We start from the raw sequence: 23,979 nt of genomic DNA, 5'->3' as shown, positions 1-23,979 counted from the left end.
GATGTTGAGCACCTTTTCATATGCCTATTGGCCATTTGTATGTCTTCTTTGGAGAAATGTCTCTTCAAGTCCTTTGCTCATTTTTAAAATCTAATTGTTCGCTGTTGTTGAGTTATAAGAGTTCTTTAAATATTATGGATATTAACCCCTCTTCAGATATATGATTTGCGAATATTTTCTCCTTTCCGTGGGTCACCTGTTCACTTGTTCACAGTGTCCTTTGACACATTATAGGATTGTCAGAAACATGTTCCTCTCGATGTGCCCCACAGGTAGGGGATGTCTTTGACATCAGATAGCCCAGGGTTCAAGAACAGTTTCTGCAACTTACCAGCTAGGTGGCCAGGGGCAAGTTACTAAATTTTCTGAGTGTAGTTTCTTCCTATGTGAAAATGAGGATTTGCTAGTATTTACCTCTCCAAGTTTGAGGAAGGGCGATAGAAATAAATACAATTCAAATTCTCAGGTGGTAGTCTTTATTATTTTAACAAAATGGTGGAAAATGTGGTATCTGCTTTTAAATTGGGGAACATAATAGGGCCAGTCTTTGTCATTTATTAGCTCTCTTCCATCCCCAGCATTTGCTGGGAATAAACAGCTTCCCAGACACTCGCTGACAAGTTAGAGATTAGGCTATTATTTTCCTACGATCCTATTATTTTCTATTATGTTCGTATTTCTGTTTCTCTTACCCGAGGTGATGTCATACTCAGCCATCTGCTTCCCCTGCATCCAAAAGCCACCTCAAGGCGTGCATTTTCTGAGAAGCTTCTTCCTGGGCCCAGCAAGGAGGATCCTCTCTCAGGTGGCATGGCTGGGAGAGGGTCCAACCATCGTGCCAAGCACTGTGACCTTCAAATCATTTTAGCACAAAGAACCTTCCAGAATAAGCTTTCGTTTGCCTCCTTGGCGTGGGACAAAGGGATCATTTCAGTTATGACACATATAGCAGTCCACAAAGGGGCTGAACGGTTCTATTTCAGCAAGAAGTTCTGGAGTGAGATATTTATCTTTCTCTTGGTGGACTCTTAAACTCTTTATCTATAATGAATTAAACTTGTGACACCCGATTGCTTTCAAGAAAATGGGCTACTCATACAAACTGATAGATTAAGCTGATTGTTGGCTAAAGTAAATTATAGGGCAGCATGAACACAGGCAAGGTAACTGATGTGGGTTTAAGCTTCAGCTCTACTATATACTGGCTGTCACCTTGCACGAATTGTGTCCTCTGTAAGCCTCTGTTTCATCATTTGTAAAATGAGAATAAGAGATGCAACCGACTTTATGTATTTACCTTGGTTCAGTGAGCAATAAACTAGTTACATAAAACTAGTAACTAGTTCTGTGTGTAAAGTGGACGTGCTAACCGCTACACAAATCAATACGGTTTATAAAACTGTTAGCACAGTGCCTGGTGGGTAACGAGATCAGCAGATGTTGGCTATTGTTATTATAAATTGTATCATCATCGTCATCATCATCATCATCATCAGATTTGGGTGACATCTAAGTAGCGACAGGAAATACTGAAGGGACCTTGTTTTAACTTGCATCTGCATATTTCCTCTTTCTGTCCCCATCACACATTACTATCTTTTCTCTTCAACCCAATTTGGTTGACCCGACTTTAGGCAGGATGTTTAAGAAGGCTGGAATTGGGTAAGAACCCAAAGGAAGACACTAGAAGCCTCAGATTAAAACAGGGAAGGAAACCAAAGTCTGCATTGCTAGAAATGCTTACTAAAAAAGCCAGAGAAAAAAGGAGATGTGCTCTCTGGCCAAACAAGGCTTCGCGTTAATTAGCACTGAAAGCAAAAAGTTTGGGGCTCATGCAATCTGATTCTTCAGAAAGATGTTTACTGGGTAGAGGAAACGGATATGCACAGAATATCTTTTTGAAATCCTAAATGATAACTGCACGAACTGTAGATGGCAATGACTTGCTGCTGGAAATTTTATTTACATAATCTGCATTTTACTTACACATGTCTCTGATATTGCTTTAATCTCGAGAAGCAAAGGAGGTGGCTCCTTCAGAATCCCCACGGAAACTGGGCACCACAGGGCCAAGCATGAGAGGAACTCACTGTCGCATTTTCTCCACTTTGTAAGTCACGAATAGCTTTGGCTGGGCATCAGCACCCCCTTATTGTTTGAGAGAGTGCAGTAGCCACTGGGCAGCACGTCTTGTGCCCTGATTCATAGAAGCTTGGCCTTTGCCCCAAGCTGAGGCAGCCCGAGTGGCGATTTCAAATGTGTCATGAGATTTCCCAGCCAAATTCCTCCAGCACCAACTTGAAAACTCGCTGTAAAAATAGCCCTGACGAAAGGGGCCTGACCTGTGACAGAGGTTACCTAGCTGGGAGCAGGAAGAAGAGGGCTACTGGTTTTTCTTTTTAAAAGGTCTTTTGTAATGCGTCTCAGATGTGGGTTTGCTTTTAAGATTGGGTTTTAAAAATCACTCTTGTACTCAAGGCTTCTCCTTTTGAGAACTCTGTTCCTCTGTGCTTGGTGCCTAATTGGGGTTAATCCTGTGCTGGCTCTGGGGATTAAAGGAAGCAAAAGAGAAAAAGCCTTATCTTTTGTTTGCTCAGGATATACATTTCAGTGTCTATCTGGGAATCTGGAAATCTATTTGGGAAAATCATGGTGGTTAAGGACTCTGGGGTCGGTTCGACTCTCCATGCTAAGGGTCTTTCAGAAGTTAAGAAAGGCTCAGGTCAGCTCTCAGTGTTTGAGGCTCTGAGTATGTTAAAAATTTAAGAAATAGCAACAGGGCACAAAATGCATGGTGTATTTTAAAAGTTTTTCTTTTTAGAATGGAACACTTTTAACACAAGGGGCGGGGGGACTACAATGCAATATAAAAACCTAGTAACCAGATGATAATATCATTTATTATGAAATGTTTATGCTTCGCCCCTACGGGTGTGTGGGCTGGTCAGGGGACACACGTTTTAAAATCCAGACTTCTTTTTTTTTTTTTTCGATGTGTCGCTGGGACTCTGCATAACCTCAGCATGCAATAACGTCAAAGGTCTAAATCTGGGGACTTTGACAAATATGGGGTTGGGACCAAATGTCCCTTCTGTCCCTGCCTGTGACAGTCCCTGCTTGCTACCAGCGGGGGGACTTGGGCAGGCTGCTTGGTTCCTCTTGGCATCAGAGAATTCTCCTTCATTAGCGTGGTTCAGGAGATTTCCGTGAAGTAAGCCACACAGAGCACTTGTCTCAGTGCGTGGCATTAGAGAATGCTCAGTAAATCTTAGCTAGAGCTGGTCGCTATTATTAGAGCTAAGTCTCAATGCTTTGGCCAAAGTTTATTTAATTCGTCTATGTGAGTCAGCCCACACTAAGTATTCATTCTTTGTCCATTTAATCAACACACATTTGTCAAATGCTTACTTTTAGTGTTTTTTTTTTAAATTTTGTTTTATAACTACCACTTCTGTATTAAGAAACTAGCAATAAGCAGGGAAAAAAATCACCCATGATCCCATTTATCACAGAACATCAATATTTGGTAAATTTAATACATGTCCTTCTAATCTTTTTTCTATGAACCCCCTTTTTTTTAACAGAGTTGAGATCACAGCACATGTCCACTTCTGAATCTCACGCTTAAAAAAAAAAATGTTAATGTACTATTTTCCCAATTTCTTAAAAATTCTTCATAAATACAACTTTCAGTGGTTGCAGAAAATTCCAGCTACAAACATACTGTCTCCTAATCAGTTTCCTGTTGTTGGGCATTGAGATGATGTCATTTCTTTCTTTTTTTTTTTGCTATTAATAACACTTTTATATTAACCTTAGTCTGTAATTTTTGCTGATTTTCATTTCATTCTCCCCATTGACCACTATTTTCGAGTGCTTACTCTGGGTCAGATGCTGTGCTATGTGCTGGGGATTGAAGGGGTAGAGGCGGAACAGGTGTAGACTTTGCTTTCACAGACAGAGCTCGTCTCCTGAGGGAGAGACAGGTAATAAATACACAAAGAAATCCAGTACCTGCAGATGGTGGTGGGTGCTACCGATGAAAGAAATAGGGTATGTGACAGAGAGTACCTGGAAAGGGCATTGGCCAGCTTTTTTGGGCTGGACGATCGGGGAAAATCTCTTAGAATGAGATGGGCCATGGAAAACTGCCAGGACTGACAGAGACTTCAACCAGGATGGGGATGAGGAGGATCTGGAGGAGGTGCATTTACATCCTCTGTCGGTTTCGAAAGCCCTATAGGAGAAACTCTACTGTTGTAAACCATCCCCCACCCCAAAACTTCCTCTTCCCCCTCTATAAAAGAACTTCCTCTCCTTTACACTTGCATGCGGCTTGCCATGGCTGCACACACTGGATTGCAATCCTTTCTTTTTCCCTCTGAATAAATCCTTTTTGCTGATGGCATAGCTGGCTGACTTTTTGTTGGCAGAGGGGCACAAGTGTCAAAAAGGCATTGAAGGCACAGGAACAGCAAGTGAAAAAGCCCAGAGGCTGGAAAGGCTGGGTGTGTTTTAGGAACAGAAAATTGGTCCCTGTGCCTGGAGTCGAGTGGAGAAACGCTAACGGAACCAGTGCAGCAGAACCACCAAAGGAAATAAGAAAAAGAAATTTTATTTTTACATTTCGAGAGTTGATCATATTATATAGATAGATTTTAAAGTATGCAAGTAGCTGCCATGGGAAAAACTGGGCTTTCAGTTCTTTTTCCCCAGTAATTTAGAATTGTCTTTATAACTCATATATATCGGGAGGTGAGGTTGGGGGAGGCACCAAAAACTTTTTCGGTGCTTAGGGATTCAAAAACGGTGTTTCTAAACCTTGACTGCACATCAGAATCCCTTGGGGAAGTCTTAAAAAATACTGAGGCCTGGGCCCACCCCGAGACATTCTGAGTTAATTGGCCTCGGGTATAGCCTAGGCGTGGGGATTTTGCTGTGAAGACAGAACTGCCAACCACCGTTAGGATTCAATCTGGGCATGAGCTGCTGTGGGATATTTGCAGTGTAGGAGAAACCAGCTCTTAGGGGTTCTGATAGGCTCTTAGTAGTGGCAAGTCTGTATTTTATTCTAAGTAGAATGGGAAGCCATCGATGGGTTCGAAGTAGGATGGCGACGTGATCTGATTTTTATTTTAAGAAAATTGCTTTGTCTGCAGTATGGCACATTTCCTTAGGATGGATTCCCAGAAGTGAAATTACTTGGGGGGGCGGGGTGGGGGAGGGGAAAGTATGAACAATTTTAGGTCTTTAGATACACACCGTTAAATTGCTTTCCAGGAAGTTGCTTCCTAATGGCGGTCCCTTACCTTCTGTGTCCTTCCACACTGCTTTGCCAAGACTGAATGTTTTAAATTATTTCTATGGGAGAAGTACAGAAAGCAATGACAAGAGGCAATCGTTTGAGCAACTGGGCACAATCCATGCCAGTTACTTTTTCTTTCTTCTCCTTCCTTGGTCAAATATTATCAAAATAACCATGTATTTCAGAGAAGTTGTAGATCGTATTTTTAACGAGCATTTATTGATTGCTTACTGCGTGGCAGGCACTGCACAAAGCATTTTACATGCAATATCTCTGCTGATCTCAGCACACTTAAGCGGTTGGCACTATTATCATCTCCATTTTACAAATGACAACGTGGGGCACTGTGAGACTCAAGAGTTTGTTGGTGCTCCCTCAGCTTTTAAGTGGAAGAATTGGAACTTGAACCCAGAACCTTCCTCAAATTACTCTGCTGGTGTGTGATTTGGAAAGGTTAGAGGACTTCTGGAGTTTTTCTCAGGGGTCTAAGGTTCTAGTGATTCTGCTGCGCATCCTTTTGGAATCTGAATTGACTTCATTTGGTCACTGCATCGTTATTGCAATCAGCTTGTTAAGGAAGTCAAAATGATTAATTGGCCACATCGGCCATTCCCTCAGAGAGGAGGGGAACATCAGCTCAACTGGTGCATAAAAAGTAAAGGATCTGAGGAAAATGGGTCTAATAAAGACGTTCAGAACGCACAATTAAGAAAGGGCTTTGGGAGAGGAAACTTTATTGTCAGATCGCAAGACAGGCTTGCAGGGTGGTGGAGAGAGGGCAAACATAAACATTTCAGCCATTTCTTATGATAGATTTCTCTTTCTGACCCCTCCTTCAAGGGTTCCATGAGGACGGGGATTGAGCCTCGATCACTGATCCTGTCCCCAACTGCTTGGTAACGGACACTCAATAAATATTGCTGAACGTTAAATAAAAGAATAAATCACGATTAGGTTGTGCATTAAAAACTTACATGAGGGCAATGTATTCATCACTGCTTATGTAATCCAACATTAACTGCAGACAAACAAAAAGGGAAACACTGTGTGGCAGGAATAAGTTTCCCAGAGAGGACCGTATGGGAAGGGGACCCTAATGATGGGACTTGATTCAAGGGGGACTTTTTCTCTGCACAGGAGAATAGGGAAGAGGAAATTATAAAGGACACCTCTTATGAGGCCCTTTTTACAACGGGTGGCACCCTTATACCCCTTCCTCAGCAGGAGGGAGGTGGGAAAGTGTTGGGGACAAGGACAAATTTTAGGGTGGAGTGTGTTTCTGTGGAATATATCCCTCTTAACTCAAGTGTATTATTAACTTATATTAAATTACCTTTTTACACATGTGGGTGACCATGTGTGGGGCTGACCTAGTGGGAATTTCTGCTGTTGAGTCAGTAATCAGCCCTGGCTCACAGCAGGAGTTTCTTTTCCCTGAATGGGCATGCTGGGTGGGGTGGGGTGGAGTTCCATTTGAAACTCTAACTTTCCATCCTTCTTTAGAACTGGTCGGATCATAGTTTAGTGAGGGGTTGGTGGGGATAAGCAAGGAGCCAAAGTCTGAAGGAACATGTGTATAGAGATATCAACATCTTGTAATCTTCAAATACTTCTGGTAGTAATTTTAAATGACACAGTGATAAAGAATTTTTTCTTGCAACATAAAACAATGGGTTAAGACCCTCTGGGCAGATAAGGTTAAGACCTTTTGACTATCCATCCTCAAGGCAATTCCTGTTACCTGTTGATGTGCATCTTGCCCATCTTTTCTCTTTGTATCTGCATCCACATTATGTATTAGGTTCTTTAGGTAAGTCTTTTGGGGACACTGTGGGGGGGATATTGCTCAGGTTTACTGCCCGTTAGCCAGATTCCTGCTGGCGGGGAAGCGGGCAAGTGCTAGGGTGAAAGGATTTCAAAACACAGTTCACGTTGCGGGGACAGGCGTTGGTGGTCGTGGGTACTCCCCTTCTCCCTGCATTTAGATTTTTGCAATGTGAAGAAATGGTCAAGGCGTCAGGACTCCACAGGTACATTTCAGGTGGGCGCTAGTAAGTGGATATTCAACCTCTCTTATTATTTTCACTTTCTGTCGTACAGGGTGGGGAAGGTGGACGCACGTGAACCCTAAGCGCAAGTGTGTGTGCGCGCCCGCGCGCGAAAGGGCACCCCGGGCCCTGGATTGGATGCCTGTTTACACCTGACCGCCCGGCCCTCGAGGGTCAGGTGCTTTCCGGGGCGGGCTGGGAGGGTGTGCGTGTAGTGGGGTGGCGAAGATCCCCCTCTCCCATGAGCCCCCGCGGCGGGGCCCGGCCCGCGGGGCGTGGTGGCGAGCACCGAGCGCCGGAGGGCGGCCCGCTGGCCACGCCCACCCCGGCCCCGCCCCTGCGCCCGGGCCCGGCGGGCGCCGGCCCCGCCCCCGCTCCCAGCATGCCGTGCGGCGGCGCGGCGGGCGGAGCCGGGAGGCGGGGAAGCTGTGGCTGTGTGAGCGTGAGGGGCCGTCGCCACCGCCTCCTCCTCGCTGTCCTCCGCCCTCTGGGCCCCGGCGTCGTGGGCCGCGTACGGCCCTGGAAGAGACGTCGCCTCCCCTTCCTCCGCCTCCCCCTCTCCGCGCCGCTCCCGCCTCCTCGCCCTGCGCTGCGGGCCCAGGCGGAACCCGGAACGGCCGTCCGCCTCCCCCGCCCTCCGCCGCCTCCTTCTCGGCTCCCTTCTCAGCCCCGGGCCGGAGCGGAGTGTCGGCGGCGGCCGGTTCGGGCGGCGACTCGCGCTTCTTCGGGCGGCGGCGCTTGGCCATGTCGTGTCGGGGAAGGTAATGAGCCGCAGAGCCCCGGGGTCTCGGCTGAGCAGCGGCGGCGGCGGCACCAAGTACCCGCGGAGCTGGAATGACTGGCAACCCAGGTGGGTGAGCCGGCGCCCAGCCCGCCGCCCCGACCCCTGGGCGCCGCCTCGGGCGGGCCGAGGCCTAAGGCCGCTGGGCTGGGAGGCGCGGCCTAGGCCCTCCACCGCCCGGGAACCGGGCGCGGCTTCCTGGGTCTCCTCCCGCCCGGGCCGGGGGAGGGAGGCCGCCGGCAGGCGAGGCCTAAATGCCTCCCCTCGCCCCGCGGGGCTGGAGCCCAGACCCGGGGCGCCCCGCGGTGGCACCGGCCTAGGAGTCGGGTCGCGGAGGGTGAAGAAAGGGACCTGGTGGTGGGGACACTTTCTAGTTCCCACCTTCCCCGCAAGCTGGGGTTAGAGTTGAGGGGGTCTTGAGAGTCCAGGACCCTCTGTTGCCCTTCAGCCCACTTGGTCACTTGCCTTCTCAGCATCCCTCCTCTTCCCCCATGTGAGAGACCTCTCTAACTGTGAGCCTTCTGTGACCCGCACGTGTTAGTACTTAAAAATCCCACCCAACTCTAAGGTTTTCTTCTGGCTTTAGGCAGGGGCACGAGATGAGACTGACAGCGTTAATGGGGCCGACCCACTCTGGTCCTGGGAAATGAAGTTTCCCCCCAGGAGCAAGGGGCAGTTATCCTGGGAGAGCGATTCATACCTGGACACTTCAGGGGGCCTCTCACTTAGAGGAGTAGAGGATTTCCTTTTCGAATGGAGGATTTGCTCTCAGACCGCTTTACGGCCTAGTTAGAATTGAATGTAATAGGAACATCAACTTTAAAAAAAAAATTTTTTTTTGATGTCTTTCTGATTAATCATGGGGCAGTTGTGCCTAAGTTAGGACTGATTTATTCTTACCTCTTACTGAATAAGCGCTTGTAATATTCAGAGACTATTTAGAATTTAGCCCGGTGCCTAGAATCCCCTATGTATATAGTATTTTAGGGTCAGTTGATTCATAGAGCTTTTGTATCCTGGAGCACACTTGCATTATGATTGTCCAGGAATATTTAAGATGCACACGTTGCTGGGATGACTTTTGCTTCCTGTTGGTTAAATGTTAATTCCAGCTGTGTTTGGGAAGAAATCACTTGGTAAGATGTTAGTGTGTAACATTTTAAGACTTGATGGAAAAATCAAAATAACCTTTTGGCTAATGGGGGGTATGCATCTTATTCCGTTTAATATGCCTCCCCCAAGGCCTGTGTTTGTTGAGAACTGACTATCCACACACATACTAGTTGACTTTAAAAGTTAATGCCTGAATCCAGAATTGAGATGTTACGTAGTTCTTAAAAAATTGTGTGAAAGCATAACTTTACTCGTCTTTTACCACTTAGGGTTTGTGAGTGCTTTAAATAAAATCAGTTGACTAGCTTAAATATTCTTGTCTGTAATTGACATTCTTAGTTGTACTTTGATTGAAATGTGTGAAATTTGCTTTTTTTTGCGTTTTTTTTGAATTTTTTGCGTCTACTCGAATTTAACATTTTGAGAACTCTTCTTTGAAAATGGATTTTTTTTCATTTTTCAGTATGGGGTCAGCATATATAAAATAATTTAGTATCCCTTTAGAGGACTAAATAAAGTACCCTTCTCAAAGAGTCCTAGAAATTTTAGAAAAGACTAAATAATAGCTTGCAAGTCTAAATAAATGGAGTAGCAGAGTTGCAGCTACCTATTGGGGTCACCTTTCTTCATTTGACAAGGTATGAAGCAGAATGGCTTATAGTTATGGAATATGAGCATGGATTATTTTATTAATATCCATGTTTTCTCTTTTCAAGTGCTTTATTTCTTGGCTGTGTATGAGGTCTGTGGGCTGTGTGTGGGGGGAAACGTAAGTTTTCTTTGAAGCTGTGCTCTGTAACAAAGTTTCGGATCTTATTCCTAGGTGGACAGATACTGCGAGATAACATTTATTACTGTAACAGTTGGTTAGGTTGTTGGAAATAGTTTTTTATAGAAGAGGAAACAGAAGTATGGACAATATCCCTTCGTTTTATTTGTGTGGTCACTCTAGTTGTTTTGTTAACTAGCCAGTACAAAAAAAATCTCAGATGTTTGCCAGGTCATAAATTTTCCTAAGTTAAATTTGAGGTTGTTATTCCGTCCCCTCTTCACTTCAGAAAGGTGACAGACTCCAGTTAACTGACAGAGTGGAACTTGATCTTCCCCCTTGTTTAAATGGGGGTTTATATATATTTTCTAGACGTCTCAGGCAGATTCGTGTGGTTCATCTGAATCATTTTTTTTTTTTTTTTTTTTTTTTTTAAGATTCTTTGCCTTTATGTACCATTCCTCATTTGCTATTTTTGGTTCTTTTTAACTAGATTTAGGGTTTTGAAAAAATGGGATTTGAAAAAGCAATTCTTCTTGGTTGCTTTTAATGTTAGTTTGTCAGTTAGTCTGGAAACCGACTGTTAAGTCAATCATGGCCACACACGATACTTCACATATAGTGACAGGAAATGTCACTGAATAGACTAGTTAGTGTCTTATGGAACAGAGCAAGCCCACCTCTGCTCGAAGCATACCTTTAGCAGAAAGCATTTCTCTATCACTGGCCTTTAGACTTCCATTCCATTCACTGCACCCATCAGTTAAAATTTAAGCATGATTAGGCAAATGAGTGATATTTTTATCATTGCCATTCGCCAAAGCTTGTCTTTTTCCTGACTTTATTTTAGGAAGTAATCTAGTTGTACCAATTAAGATAGAGGTCAGAATGATTTGTTTTAAAATTAAATGTGTATTTAGTTATTGTACATTTTAATATTCCGAAAAGACACGATTTGACATGGAAGTCAAATGTAGATTTGCAGCCAAGAGGAAGCATTCAGGGCAACAGAAAACAGATATTTTACTTCTACACTTGGGAGTCTTAGGACTTAATTCGTTTGACAGGTATATACTGGGCGCCTTTATGATGACTGAATATGATCTTTCTACAGTTCTAAAAGGATGAAATTGTGTATTGAAAATAGCTTCCATTTTTGGTAAAGTGTACACAGATTAAAGTGTTCAAAATTACAATTACCTTCATTCTCTATTGTCACAGACCAAAAGACAGGGAATGGGCTGCGAAGATAGGAAAGCCAGAAACTAGTATGTCTGACTTTGAGAAGCTGCATTTTTGGAGTCAGAGTTGTCTATTCAGCCTTTTAGGAGTCTGAACGGTCTGATGTCCATAGATACATAATACAGTAAAATGCGTAAAGGACAAAATTAAGTGGAGTTACATATTTAATTAAATAGAATTTAATGATTACCAATTCTATACCACAGATTTCCAGGTAAACTATTCAGACGATTATGTATGAGTGTTTAATTCGGGGAGACAGTTTATTTTTTTCCATTATAAAATAAAATGTATTTCTTATGAAACATTTGGCAATTGTATTTTTAAATTGAGCCTTTTTTCTTCCTTTTGGTTCCTTTACAAATTGGGAGTATACCTGAAGGGTATTTTAATAACAGGAGATTATGAAATATTTTCATTCAGTGAAAATATTCCGATTCAGGAAATATTGATGCTTTAGGGATTTTTATGATAGAGGAGGTTATAGTTTATTATGGCAGATAAATGATTTTGTGAAAGGTAAAGCATTATATGGATATTAATTGTGATATAATTCTCAGTATAATTATTTTTATATGTGAGTAACAGAACCTGGAGAGTCAGAGGAGAAAAAGCTACAGTTGAGTAGGGGACAGTGGGGCCATGAAATTGATTGTGCTATTCTGACAGTAAATCGTGGGGTCTTTAAAAAAAAACAACAGCAACAGAAGAAAGCAGGGAGATGACAAAATGTCCTTGGTAAAATATTTCTAGTTTGGTTAGAAGAATGGGGTACTTGTGAGGAGTGATAGAAATAAGAGAGAAAGCTAAAGAGCTGTAGCGTAGGCCTTAAATCAGAATTTTAAGTGTATTTGGAATGACTTTAGGGAACCATTGACGTTTTACCAGCAGGAAAGTGACATAATTTAGGAAGCTTAAAACTGTGTGTGTGTGTGTAACCACAGTAGGACGCAGTTCGAACAGTCAAGAGACTGCTAAAGACCTGAATGTTCTGTTAATAATTCATGATTTTAATTCAGACAGAAGTATTTTCAGCCCAACACGTGGGTATTCTCATAAGCAAAAGCCGGTCACTTGTTAATCTGGTTTTGATTTTTGAAGATGATCACTAAAGTGATACTTTTTATGTGCTTACAGTTCAGATTAGGACACTTAGCATTATACGGAATGGTCGTGCACATAAAATGGGGTGTGGTCCGTGGTGTTTTGGGGAACACTGAGATCTCGCAACTTTTTAATTTAAGGGTTCCTGCCTTCACTGGCTTTCTTGCCTTTCTTTCCCTATTCTAATCACCTAAAATAACCCCCGGGGGCTCCTTTCAATGGACTCACTTTACGAATTCATACAAGCTGTCATTTAGTTTTTCTTCACATTGTTATTACTTTGGTTACTTTTCTTTGGCTATATTAAAGTTTTTCTCAGAACCCATTTTATTTTGGAGACTACAAAATAAAACACAGCCCCTCTGGTATAGAGGCCCAGCAGTGAAGATTACACACGTTTTGTGGTTTAATTCCTACATGAACTACTTCAGCTTATTGCCTTTTAATTTTTTAATTTAGATGTGATCCGTTAAATCTTATAGTTTTTTGCTGTAGAGACATTTGTGTTTTTAAAATAGTTCTCTTCCATCTTGTGTTAGTTGAGTGTGCTTTCATTAGTCGAATTCTTTTTTGAACTCCGTTGCGTTACGTTTTGGAGAGAAAACGTACGTATGTATAGATCTTAAGTTCAGTGAATTTTGACAAATGTGTACACCTGTGTAACCACAACTCTAAACAAGATGCAGGTACACAGTGACTTTTCAGTTGGATTACACTCCCGCCACCCTCCCCCAAAAAGAAGCACTGGTGGCGTCTACAGGTAGAATCTGCCTTAAAATTTTTTTTGTAGAAAGGAAATCTTTGAATATTATCTTATGGCTTATTACCAACTTAATGGTTTCTAAGGTTTGAAAACCTCATCATCTCCAGCATATTTCTGTGACTCTTGCTCTGAAGACCCCTGTGGAAACAGCTTCATTCGGTGGCCCCACCCGCAGCCTCCACTCGCACGTGTGTCGGGGGCACGGGCGCGCCTCTGCTTGGCCGAGTTTATTCCTGTGAGCTGCGGGTCCTTGGGCCTTTCCCCACTGTCGCCATGCCTCCTGGTGCGTGGCTCTCGTTCCTGCCGTCAGCACTCCAACCCTTGTGCTTTCCTTAGGACTTCTGCCCTCCTTGATCCCTCTCATTCCTGAATCTTACAGCAGGTCTGCAGTGAAAGCTAACGGTGCTTATCACTTCAGTGAGTGGGCTCTTGTTCTCCAACGAGTTTAAGTCCCGAAGGGCTGAACCAGAGGCTCCCCTGCTTCTGGGTCTCACTTGCCCAGAAACACCCCTCAAGCTCGCTTCTGCCTTAGGGCCTTGCCGAGCCCGTTCTGCTGTGTGTCTGCTGCTTAGCTTGCTTTCCTCCGAGTACTTGACCTGCGGTGCTCTCATCCTGTCTCAGCTAAATGTCACCCCCTCAGTGGGAAGCAGCCGCGTTTTCTCACACTTCACTGGTTTTCTTCATGGCGCTTACCACTACCTGAAATTTTCCAGTGTGTCTTCCCCAGTAAACATAACCTTCATGTGTGCATGGATCTTGTAGAATCATTTTACCTCTGTATCCCTTCCTTACTGTAGTGCATCAAATAATACACTGTTTTGTGTGTATTTTGGGTAATTCTGTTTTCTTACTCAAGTAAATACACGAAAATAGAATTCTGCAAGTTTGTTTCTGTATTTAGAGTTCACTTCAGAGTTTACAACACTATTACTGTGGGAGGCATTTTGAGGGGAACTGTGCCTTGTGCAGCAGCCTGGTTAGCCTGAGACAGCAACTTAAATAACCTGGTCGAACAGGTTCAAAGGGACGATGTTCTAGTGGACCGAAGTGGCCAGATCTTTCACAGAGGGAAGAATATGGCCATTTAAGATGCATAGGTTTTATCCATCTTAAAAAAAATACCTTACTCTCAAATTTAGAGTTCTTTTACACATCATCTTATTCTGTATCTATTATATCTATTCGTACCTCCTTTAAACAATCTAATCACTAAAAAGTTAAGCACTGGGTTGAGCTTTCTGGCATTCCATCAGAATGGCCTGAGGAAACCAACTTCTTTGCCAGTTGTATGCCTGCTGATTGGGGCGTGACTGAAACCCAGATTTTCCAGAATCAACAGATTTCTAAATGTTACTTCTTTTATATTAATCTTCATGTCCTTCAAAAAGAATTGTATTCCCGTTAGAAATTATTCCTTTGGAGGTAAATGTTGCTATTCATATTATTCATAGCATGTCTAGGACCTCCTGTTCATTATTTTAAAAACTCACAGGCTTTTTGCATTTATTATTTAAAAACCTTTTCTCAGAGAGGGTTTCAGTATCAAAATTATAGGTTGTTTTTTGCTATTTCTTTGTTTCTAAAGAGAGGCACCCCTTTTTACCTTTACCCTTTTTTATAATAACCTCATCAGCAATCTTTTAGGTCCACAAGAAAATTACTATTGACTGCAGTGGCCTGAGGTAATTGTATACTCATGTATATGTCTATTGGTTTTTTAAAAAAATTGTTAAACTAAATATTTACTACATCCAATAATGTATTAATACCTTTTCTATTGATTAGGGAAAAGGTTCTATTAATAAATTACATCTTGGACTTTATAGTGACATGTATTAGTTTTTCCTCTATATATGACGACATTGACAACATTTTATTTTTTACTGATTCTTTGAATTTAAAACTTCCCTTTATTTAAATGTATTAATTGAAAACTTTATTCTTTCCTCTTTAGCATTTGAATCTTCTGATTTTAACAGATGCAAGTTTTGTGTAGTTGAAATTTTAACTTTCATCTTGGACTATTTACTTCTTTGAAGCAATCCTCGACTCTTGCTATTCAGCCTCTGGAGGGCCTCCTTGGTTTATATTCCTGATAATATGAACCCTGGAATTTCTTGTCTGTAGTGTTAACACTTTTTTTATGTCCAGACTCTTGTTTTGATTCTAACACTGGAAATTCAGATTCATTGTCCTAATAATGTATTCTGTGTTGGTGTGGAAGCTAAAAAAAATAATACTTTTTCTCCCACCTTCTAAGTTCTTCTAGCTAGGCTAATAATCAAATTCACAGAGACAGATTAATAGGAGAAAATCAAATTTTAATACTTGTACAAGGGGAATTTACATAAGCATGAAAATTTCAAGGACAGTGAGGCAAAATTGGCTATATATGTCATTTTGGATAAAGGAGTAAAGGGGAGGTGTCGTCGGGGGGATTTTTAAAGGAAGTAGGCAATTTCCAGGTAGTTGAGGAAGAACTGGAACTTACAGGGCAGGTAAATTCTTGTGCAGTCGGACATGGGGTGACCTACCTACCAGGCCCCTGCTTGGTGCTTTCCTCTCTACCATACTTAATTCAAATTAAGCCAAGGTGAACAAGATTTCTTTCCTGGAGCAGGTCTTTTTCTCATCTCATCTCTTGGACGGGAAAGGGGGAGGGTCAAGCATTCTGCCTCTTTTGTTTTTTAATAATCAGCTTAAAATCAATATTTCAGAAGGCAAAACTTTGTCTTCTTTATTGGCTTCCTGAGATTTGCCAGAATTTAGACAAAAAATCTTATTAATTTGAGGAAATATGTCAAACTTTTTGTCCTCTGTATAGACTGGGACTGTTTTCTGATTAGATGATTTAAAAGGTCCAGAGATGAGCACCAATATCACATAGTAGTCACAGTTGACTTAATATCTATTTAATTGAAAAGAAAATCCATCCTGGGTTTTCCTTTCTAACAAGATCAATTGTTTTTCTCGCCTGTCCTTACATTCTTTGCGTAAACGTGAAAATGAAAATGTAGCAGGTATCCTAGCAGCAGGACTATAATACTTGAGATTTAGTGTTTATTTGTTAGGTTTAAAGGAATCTTATCTGAAGACAATTTGTATTTTTGAAGGACTTGAGTTAGAATTCTAATTGTTAAAAGCGATTAATTCTGTCATTTGAAATATCGATAACATTTTAATATATGGTATCTTGTTCCTTTTGGGAAAATATTGAAATTAAAAATGAACTTAGACTTAATAAAAGTTGTGTGTGTGGAATAATCAGTTGGCTTTAAAGCAAGGTTTTGTAAAAGAAGCCTTTTATCTAAAGTAGCCTAGCTCGTATAGTTACTGTAATGCTAATAATCTGTTTTTATCGTACTCTTATCGACGATATAAAAATTATACCAGTAGTGCTGTTTTCTGGCTCTCTTAGTCCATTTAAAAATCTGCTTGCTGTCTTAGTAGAATTGCATTGGAAAAGTTAGAAATAGAACCAGGGCATTTTTGATTCCTCTCTAAGATGTATTTATTTTTAAGAATGTGTGCGTTTTTCACAAATATTTATCTTAGGAGAGGCTGGTGTCCTGAAATTAGCAGTGGACTGTGAATGCGAAGACAAAGGTCTTCTGTACTGGCACTACCAGCCGCCTCTCTGAGGAGGTAATTCTTGCCTTCCTGAAACATAGGGGTTAGAGGGTCAAAGATAAAGTGGGGGAAATGACTTTTAAAACTACTGACGTGCTCCACAGATGCTATTTATATTGCTATGTCTGCGTCAGATTTGGCATTTTAAGGAACCTCTCTCATGTCTTCCTCAGAAAGTTTTGGAATTTACTACACATATGTACACACACTCTAGATCTCATTTTTCTCTTCTCTGTGTGCATAGCACTAAAAATTTCATAAAGAGTATTTATGGCGAGGCCTTTAGAGGACATGTGAATGGAAGCTCATAATTATTAAATTTCTGTTTAGTATGCATATGACATTTTGGTATTCATATGCATACTTAAAAAATATATACCTTGGTGGAGATGCTTTTAATTGCCTCCCAGTATGGCAGTGGTTTTCTTCCTACATTTTCTGCTGTGCTTCCGTTAGACTGTAAGCGTGTTTCAAGTGGTCTGATGAGGCATTTGACGCTGCATCATTTTTTATTTTTCTTTCATGTCTTTTTCTTCACACTTCAAGAACTTAATACCAGTTAAAAGGTTGATCTAGCAAAAATAACCTAATCTTTGTGACTACATGTATTGGAGGGCCGATGCAAATGGAATTAAATAGAGAAAGGGTAGGTTAAAAGGTAGCTTGTACCTTGCTTAACTTTTATTATATAGTTGGAATTTAAGAACTAATTCTTATAAGAACACCAGTTGAATTCTGCATTGCTTCCTTCCCAGCCCTAGTCGAATATATATATATATTTGTTTGTTTTAAAGGGAGTAGGGGAGATGAATCCATGGAATCATGGAAAGGATTTACTCTGCCAGTGTAATAGTTTGAAGAACTTAAAAAAACAAACATACAAACAAAAAACAAACCATGTATTCTGTAAACAAAGATAGGACTTAATGAAATTTACAGTATTAAGCTATCATGAAATTTTGATACTATTTTAAATTATGGCACTGTAAATTTTCTCAAAATGAGTAAATGATGTTTCCTAAGGAACTTTATATCTAGAAACATTGATTTTTCACTTTCATTGAGAAAGGGAATTATTAAAGGTTCTTATTTTAAACCACTTAAATCAATCTAATTAAAGTGTGTTTTGTATAAAGTGTAAGAAAAGAAAAAGATAGGGTTTGTATAGACCTTGTGGGTTTAAAATGGCATGATGATTTTGAACTATTTCATAGCTTTCTTAAACTTAAGGCTGAATACTTTAGATGCCTCTGTGGAATCTCTGGCTGCAGATGAGTACAGTGGGAGCGTTGATTTTTGGTTCTTGATTGCTGCATAGTAGTATGTTTCGATAACTACAAAAACTGTCCTCCATTTCATAGATTTTCTTACAGTTAGAATAGTGTGAAAAATACCTTCCTTTCCCAACTATTTTATTTAGGAGACCATATCTTTTGAGATTTATCTGAGACCTTTTTATTTCTTTATGGTTAAATAGTAGGAAATTACTATTTCAAGATCACTCCTAAAAGAGATCCCAGAGCTTAAGTAGGAGAGTTTAACATACACATTTTATCTCTGATTGCAGAAAGTATGTTTCTTTACCAGTTTGGTGTTTCCTACCTCAGGATACAAGGAGATAGGTCCTAGAGGAGTTATTGGGAATGTTGAAAGGAATCATTCCATTTAAAAATCCACTATCTGTCTTAGTATAAATATGTTAGTCAAGTTAGAAATAGAACCAGAGTGTTTTAGATTTCTTTCTAAGGTATATTTATTTTTTAAGGTTGGGGCGGGGGTTGTGTGTATAATTTTTTATTTTTTTTAGGCCAAGCAACCCTTGGTTGACCTCACAGATTGCAAGGACCTTGTCAGTTTACAATCTCTTATTTTTTATTTTTTTACGCCTACAGCACCTGGTCTTCCTAGGTGGTCTCCCATCCAAGGACTGACTAGGCCTGACCCTGCTTAGCTTCTGAGATCAGATGGGATCTGGCTTGTTCAGGGTGGCATGGCCGTAGACAATGTGTGTATAATTTGAGAATTCCCTAAAGATATTTCTAGTAATGTCTTTGTTGAGAATCACGAGTGTGGAATACAAAATTCAGTTAAGTGTCTTTTTCCATATTTGCCGTCATTGAACATGTGTTACGTATTAAAGGATGCATGGTGAAATATTGCTCTTTTGATGCCCCAAAACCTTTACTGTGTCCAAAATTTGTAGGGTGTACCATACCATTGTAGCAGTATGGTGTCTGCAGTGCCTAACTTGGTATTAATTTTCTTTAAAAGTACAAAATTGCATAATATATCAAAATTGCATAATTGTTTTTTCTTCATGTGTCGCGTGTGATTTTTGGCAACCCAATTTTCTTGACCAGTCTCACCTATAAAAAAAAAGTGGTAATGATGTTATCCATTACATAACATATTTATTTTTAAAGAACATAGTGCTTTTTAAGATTATTTAAGATTATCTTTAAAGGGAAGATTGTTAGAGAAGCTCGCAAGCCTCAGTTCCTCCGGGATGTCAGCCGGAGGAACTTTATCAGAATAGCTCTATAGTCAATATTTGCCTGTTTTCAAGACTTTTTAAAGGTGGTTGTGCACATTTCTTATATTAACAAAACAGTCCGCCTTTTCCTGGATGGTAGAGTCCCAGTCTGGTTTCAGAACTCTGTCTTTTAGGGTTCCGGGAGTGTTTAGCTCTTAGTGATTTCTGATCTCTGTCCTGACATGCTGTGTGTGGTTTTTCACTGAAGTGCCCAGGGTGGGGCATGTTTCTTTGTAGACTTTCAGTCTTTTTGTTCTTCCTCTGCTAGACAGCTCATGGAGTAAGAGATTTCCTTTCAATTTTGGCCATTTCCCAGGCAGAATGGGATGTTTCTAAAGTACTTCCAGGACTTGGTGACAAAAGGGGAAGATAAGTGATGCAAATGGGAATTGAAGCAGGGTTTCTAAGGCTGTAAACGAGCTTGGGTTAAAAATAAAAGCCAGGAGAAAGTGAGTCAGGTTAACGTGGTGCCTTAGATTCGGGAGCCTTTAGGTGAATGATTATTTAGCATAAACACAATTATAAACACAATTATACTGAACACTGCATTTACATTTGTATTGGAGATTAAAAGCATACAAGATTTTATAACTGCTAATATTCTTAATACCTAGTAAGATTTTAATTTATGCCAGATGAGGTACAGTATCTCAGAATACTTAAATACTTGAAATGATTAGCAATTGATTTCATGTCTCTGTCTCAGCCAGCAATTTTTCTGATTTTTCAAGCCTTAGTGTGTTGACTCTAAATTTTTTGCGTTGTCTCAGTGGTTAATAAGAATTCAGCTGCAATTTCGAAAACTATCGAAATGGGTAGGCAATAAAATAGAACTTAAAATGCATTTATTTTTTAAAAACATTAAGCGCTAAAAGACTATTAGATATTTCTGAGACATTGATAAAGAGTAAAATTTCTATTTTGCTAGAAATTTAGACCTTTTATTATTATTATAGTTAACAGTTGCGTTTTCCTGGCATATAAGTGCACTGTTTTGTGTCTTTCTGTACCTTGGCTACCTTAATCCTTTCGGACCTGTAAGTTCCAGCCCTTCTGGTGCCTGATTAATTAATTCAGACACTAACAGTCTTTGGTTTCATTGGAAAGCACGGTGACTTTAAGCCACTGCTACATTTTTGCTTTTCCATTTAGAATGGCCAGATACGGTAGGCCATACAAGACGTGAAATACTGAATTGTTAAGAGATAAATCAACGGTCTATTATCTTTTATACCTTTACTGTAAAGAAATGTATTTTCTTTAAAGGCAGGTTCATTGAGATATAATTTACATGCTGTATAGTTCTTAGAGTTTTGGCAAATGTATATAGTATTGTAACTATGACCACCACAATCAAGCTACAGACTAGTTCCATCATCCCAAATAATTTCCTCGTTCCACTTTGTAGTCAGCTTCTACTCCCAGCCCTTGGCAACCACTGGCCTTTTTTTCCCCCCCTATAATTTTGTCTTTTCAAAAATAAAAAGTTTTTTTTAAATTGTGGCTAAATGAACATAAAATTTACTATTTTACAACTTAATGTTATTAAGTACATTCACGATGTTGTGCAGCCATCACCACTGTCTAGTTCCAGAACTTTTCATCACTTCAGATGGGAACCTTGTGCCCATTAAGCAGTCACTCTGCATTCTCCTCCCCTCCCAGCCTGCCCATTTGAACCACAAGCCTCCTTTCTCTGTGGATTTGCCTGTCGTGGATGTTTCATACACATGGAATCATGCGACGTGAAGCCTTTTGTGTCTGGCCTCGCATTTGGCATAACCTTTTCAGGGTTCATCCTTATTGTAGCAGGGATCAGTACTCCATTTCTTTTTATGGTTGTATTGTATTTCATTATATAGATGCACCACATTTTGTTCATCCATCTATCCTTTGATGGACATTTGGGTTTCTGCCTTTTGGCTATTATGAACAATGTTGTGGCATTTGCTTACAAATTTTTGTGTGAACACCAATTTTTAGTTCTTTTGGGCATATACATAGCAGTGGATTTGCCGGGTCATGTGATAGTTCTGCTGTTTTCTTAAATTCCCACGCATAATGTGTGAGAGTTCCACAGCCTCACAATACTAGTTATTTTCTGTTTTTAAAGAAAATTGTGGCTCTCCTCATGGGTGTGGTTTCTCATGCATTTGACTGGCATTTCCCTGTCACTAATGATGTCGAGCAACTTCCCATGCGCTTATTGGCCATATCTTTGGTGAGGTATTTCTAGCCCAGGCTTTTGCCCATTTTTAGATTGGATTGTTTGTCTTTGTTGAATTACAGAAGTTCTTTATATATTTTGGACACTAACCTCTTACAAGATATATGATTCATACATATTTTCTCTGATTTTGTGGGTTGTCTTTTCACTCTTCATAGTGTCCTTTGATGCTCAAAAATAAGGGTTTTAAAATGCATATTAAGTAGATAAATTCTGAATTTAAGTGTGTTGCTGAAGCCAGCCCTTTCTATTTCTGGCTTTTCTTTTGTGTTTAGAAAAATTACTCTTAAGATCATATGCATAGATCAAATTTTAGTTATGGAAATCTTAATTTAGATAAAAGTTTTACTTAAAGAAGGATAATAGTCATCTTCTAATCTGTTGCCCTCCCCAGTGCACGCAGCAACCACTGTTCTCTTCCCTGTGAAAGATGTATGGGATAAATGAGTACACCCTGCCTTCAGTACTAGCATCTCAAACAAGTGAGCAGGTAAAGCTAGTATATAACTAGTTAAGTATGAACTAGTGTTGTACACACTTTTTGAGTGCTGTAAGAGTTTGAAGGAGGAGTTGAATGATGAGCTTTTTTTCCTAAAAATCACAGCTTTTTGTACTCCTAATTAGAATTTATACTGCCCTACAGTTCTTTTTTTTCTAGATTGTAAATTCTTAGAGCGTCGGAACCGTTTTAGTTAATCTTTTGGAGTTGTTAAATCTTAATTGAAAGTACTCTTGTAGTAAATGATCAAGAGGATGTTGTTGATTTTAGTAAACATTTTGGAGAGGAAGTGTGGGTTGCAGGTTGAATCTTGAAGTAAAGTTAGAATTGGGTTAGGTTAGGGGACCACATCAGGAGAAAGGCCACACTTACGAGGATGGCAATCATTTATTTAGTCAACAAGTAATTTATATGCCATCTAGACAACGGGGATACAGTGATAAGCAAAACTGTCAGGCCCCTCCTAGGTATTTACAGTCTTCTGGCAGAACACAGTTAAATAAGCTTTTCAAATGGCGCATGAGCTAAAGGAACTATTAGATTCTCTGGTAGCACACGTATATAACAGGGACTTCTAGCCAGTTCCAGGGGAATCAGAAACTTTACATAGGAAAGCTGAAGCTTGAAGGATAAAGAGAAATTAGCTAGGGCTGGCAAGGGACAAGGACAAGGCTGTTCCAGGCACATTGGGGCTGAGCAAGGTGATTCAAGGTGGAAGATCAAGATGATGAGACGTGGAGCATAAAAGAGATGGTTGGTAGAGACTTAGCTGAACGGGGAAGTGAGGTACATAGGGTATATAGGATGATAAGGGCAGTGGGAGGACATCAGATTTGTTCTTATAAGAATTATTTTTGTTGCAGTATGGAGAAGAGATGGAATAGAGATGAGAATTGGAGGCAGGAAACATATGTCTGACTGATCAAATAGTGCCATATATTAGAATAGAGCTGATGGTGGTACCATTTATTAAAATGGGGATTCTGGGAGGAAAAGGACCAGCTGTTGTGTTTGAGGCATTAGAACACTGAGATCATTTTTTAAACAGTGGGGTATATAGGGTTGGACCTCAGAGTAGACATCTGTGATGGAGCCCTACATTTGAGAGCCAGTGGCCAACAGGTGGTAAATACTGCCATCAGCATGCATTGAGGGAGAGAGAGTACAAAGGGAGATGAACAGAGGGCCTAAGACTTTGAGAAACTCCAAGATTGAGTTATTTGATATAAGAGGCTGAGCAAGCCTTCAAAGGCTCCTGAGAAAATAGAATCAGAGAGGTGGGGAGAAATGCAGAGTATAATATCCCATGAGCCAAAGGAAGGGAAGAATCAGTTACTTTAAACTCTCTGGATCTTACCACAGAGGGTGACTGTAAGACTTTTTAAAAGTGGTTTTCATTCGGCCCACCTCATTCTTTTGCAAGGCACCTTTGTGCGGGCCACAACCTGCTCAACCCTCCTTGGCAGCCCTGTGAAAGCTGCCGAGAGGGTGCGTAAGATGAAGCCTGAACTGTATCCTGGATTTAGCAACCCGGAGGTCATAGTTGGTTTTGCCAAAAGTGATGGGGCAGAAGGCGGTTCAGTGTGGATCGAGGAGCTAGTAGAGGTGAAGAAATGGAGCAAAGAGGAGAGACAGACAGCTCTGAGTTCGACTGGAAAGAGCAAAGACAGATTGTTTGGTGGAGGGATTTGTGGGATTGATGCTTTTCTGTTTGTGTTTATGGGCTTTTAAAAAATGCTTTTGCATTTTTAAAGGGAGACATTAGAAAATTTTACATGTTTAAGGAGAGAATTCGCTTTGATGGGAAAGGTAAGATGCCACTGGAGAAAGTATTTGAAAAGGTAAGAGATGGAAGTAGGTGGAATTCTAATCAAGGCCTAGAATTGGGTGCAGATGTGTTACGGTACTTTTTTGTGCGTGTATGAATAGAGAGCATGTGTGAGTTTGGGGGGGTGAGGAGAATGT

General features: G+C 40.7%; 1 protein-coding gene and 1 pseudogene across 2 annotated transcripts in view; one reads left to right on the top strand and one right to left on the bottom strand.

Annotated features, from left to right (window-relative positions):
• Positions 1 to 7,742: 7,742 nt before the first annotated feature.
• The window catches only part of SMG1 (SMG1 nonsense mediated mRNA decay associated PI3K related kinase), an 89,192-nt gene continuing 72,955 nt past the window's right edge, over positions 7,743 to 23,979 (top strand). The window contains exon 1 of one of the 2 annotated variants that reach the window (XM_039885433.1): positions 7,743 to 8,203. In XM_039885433.1, coding sequence (XP_039741367.1) covers positions 8,118 to 8,203 — 86 coding nt within the window. In that variant the 5' untranslated portion in view covers positions 7,743 to 8,117. The remainder of the gene's footprint in view (positions 8,204 to 23,979) is intronic. The other variant, XM_039885431.1, reaches the window with a different exon arrangement.
• Positions 18,639 to 18,757, bottom strand: LOC120620595 (uncharacterized; annotated as a pseudogene).

Source organism: Pteropus medius, unplaced genomic scaffold (genome assembly GCF_902729225.1).
Source record: "Pteropus medius unplaced genomic scaffold, Ma_sr-lr_union100, whole genome shotgun sequence".
In the NCBI taxonomy this organism is placed as follows: domain Eukaryota; kingdom Metazoa; phylum Chordata; class Mammalia; order Chiroptera; family Pteropodidae; genus Pteropus; species Pteropus medius.
Note: the sequence above shows the minus strand (reverse complement) of the source record. Positions and strands in the feature narration are given on the sequence as shown.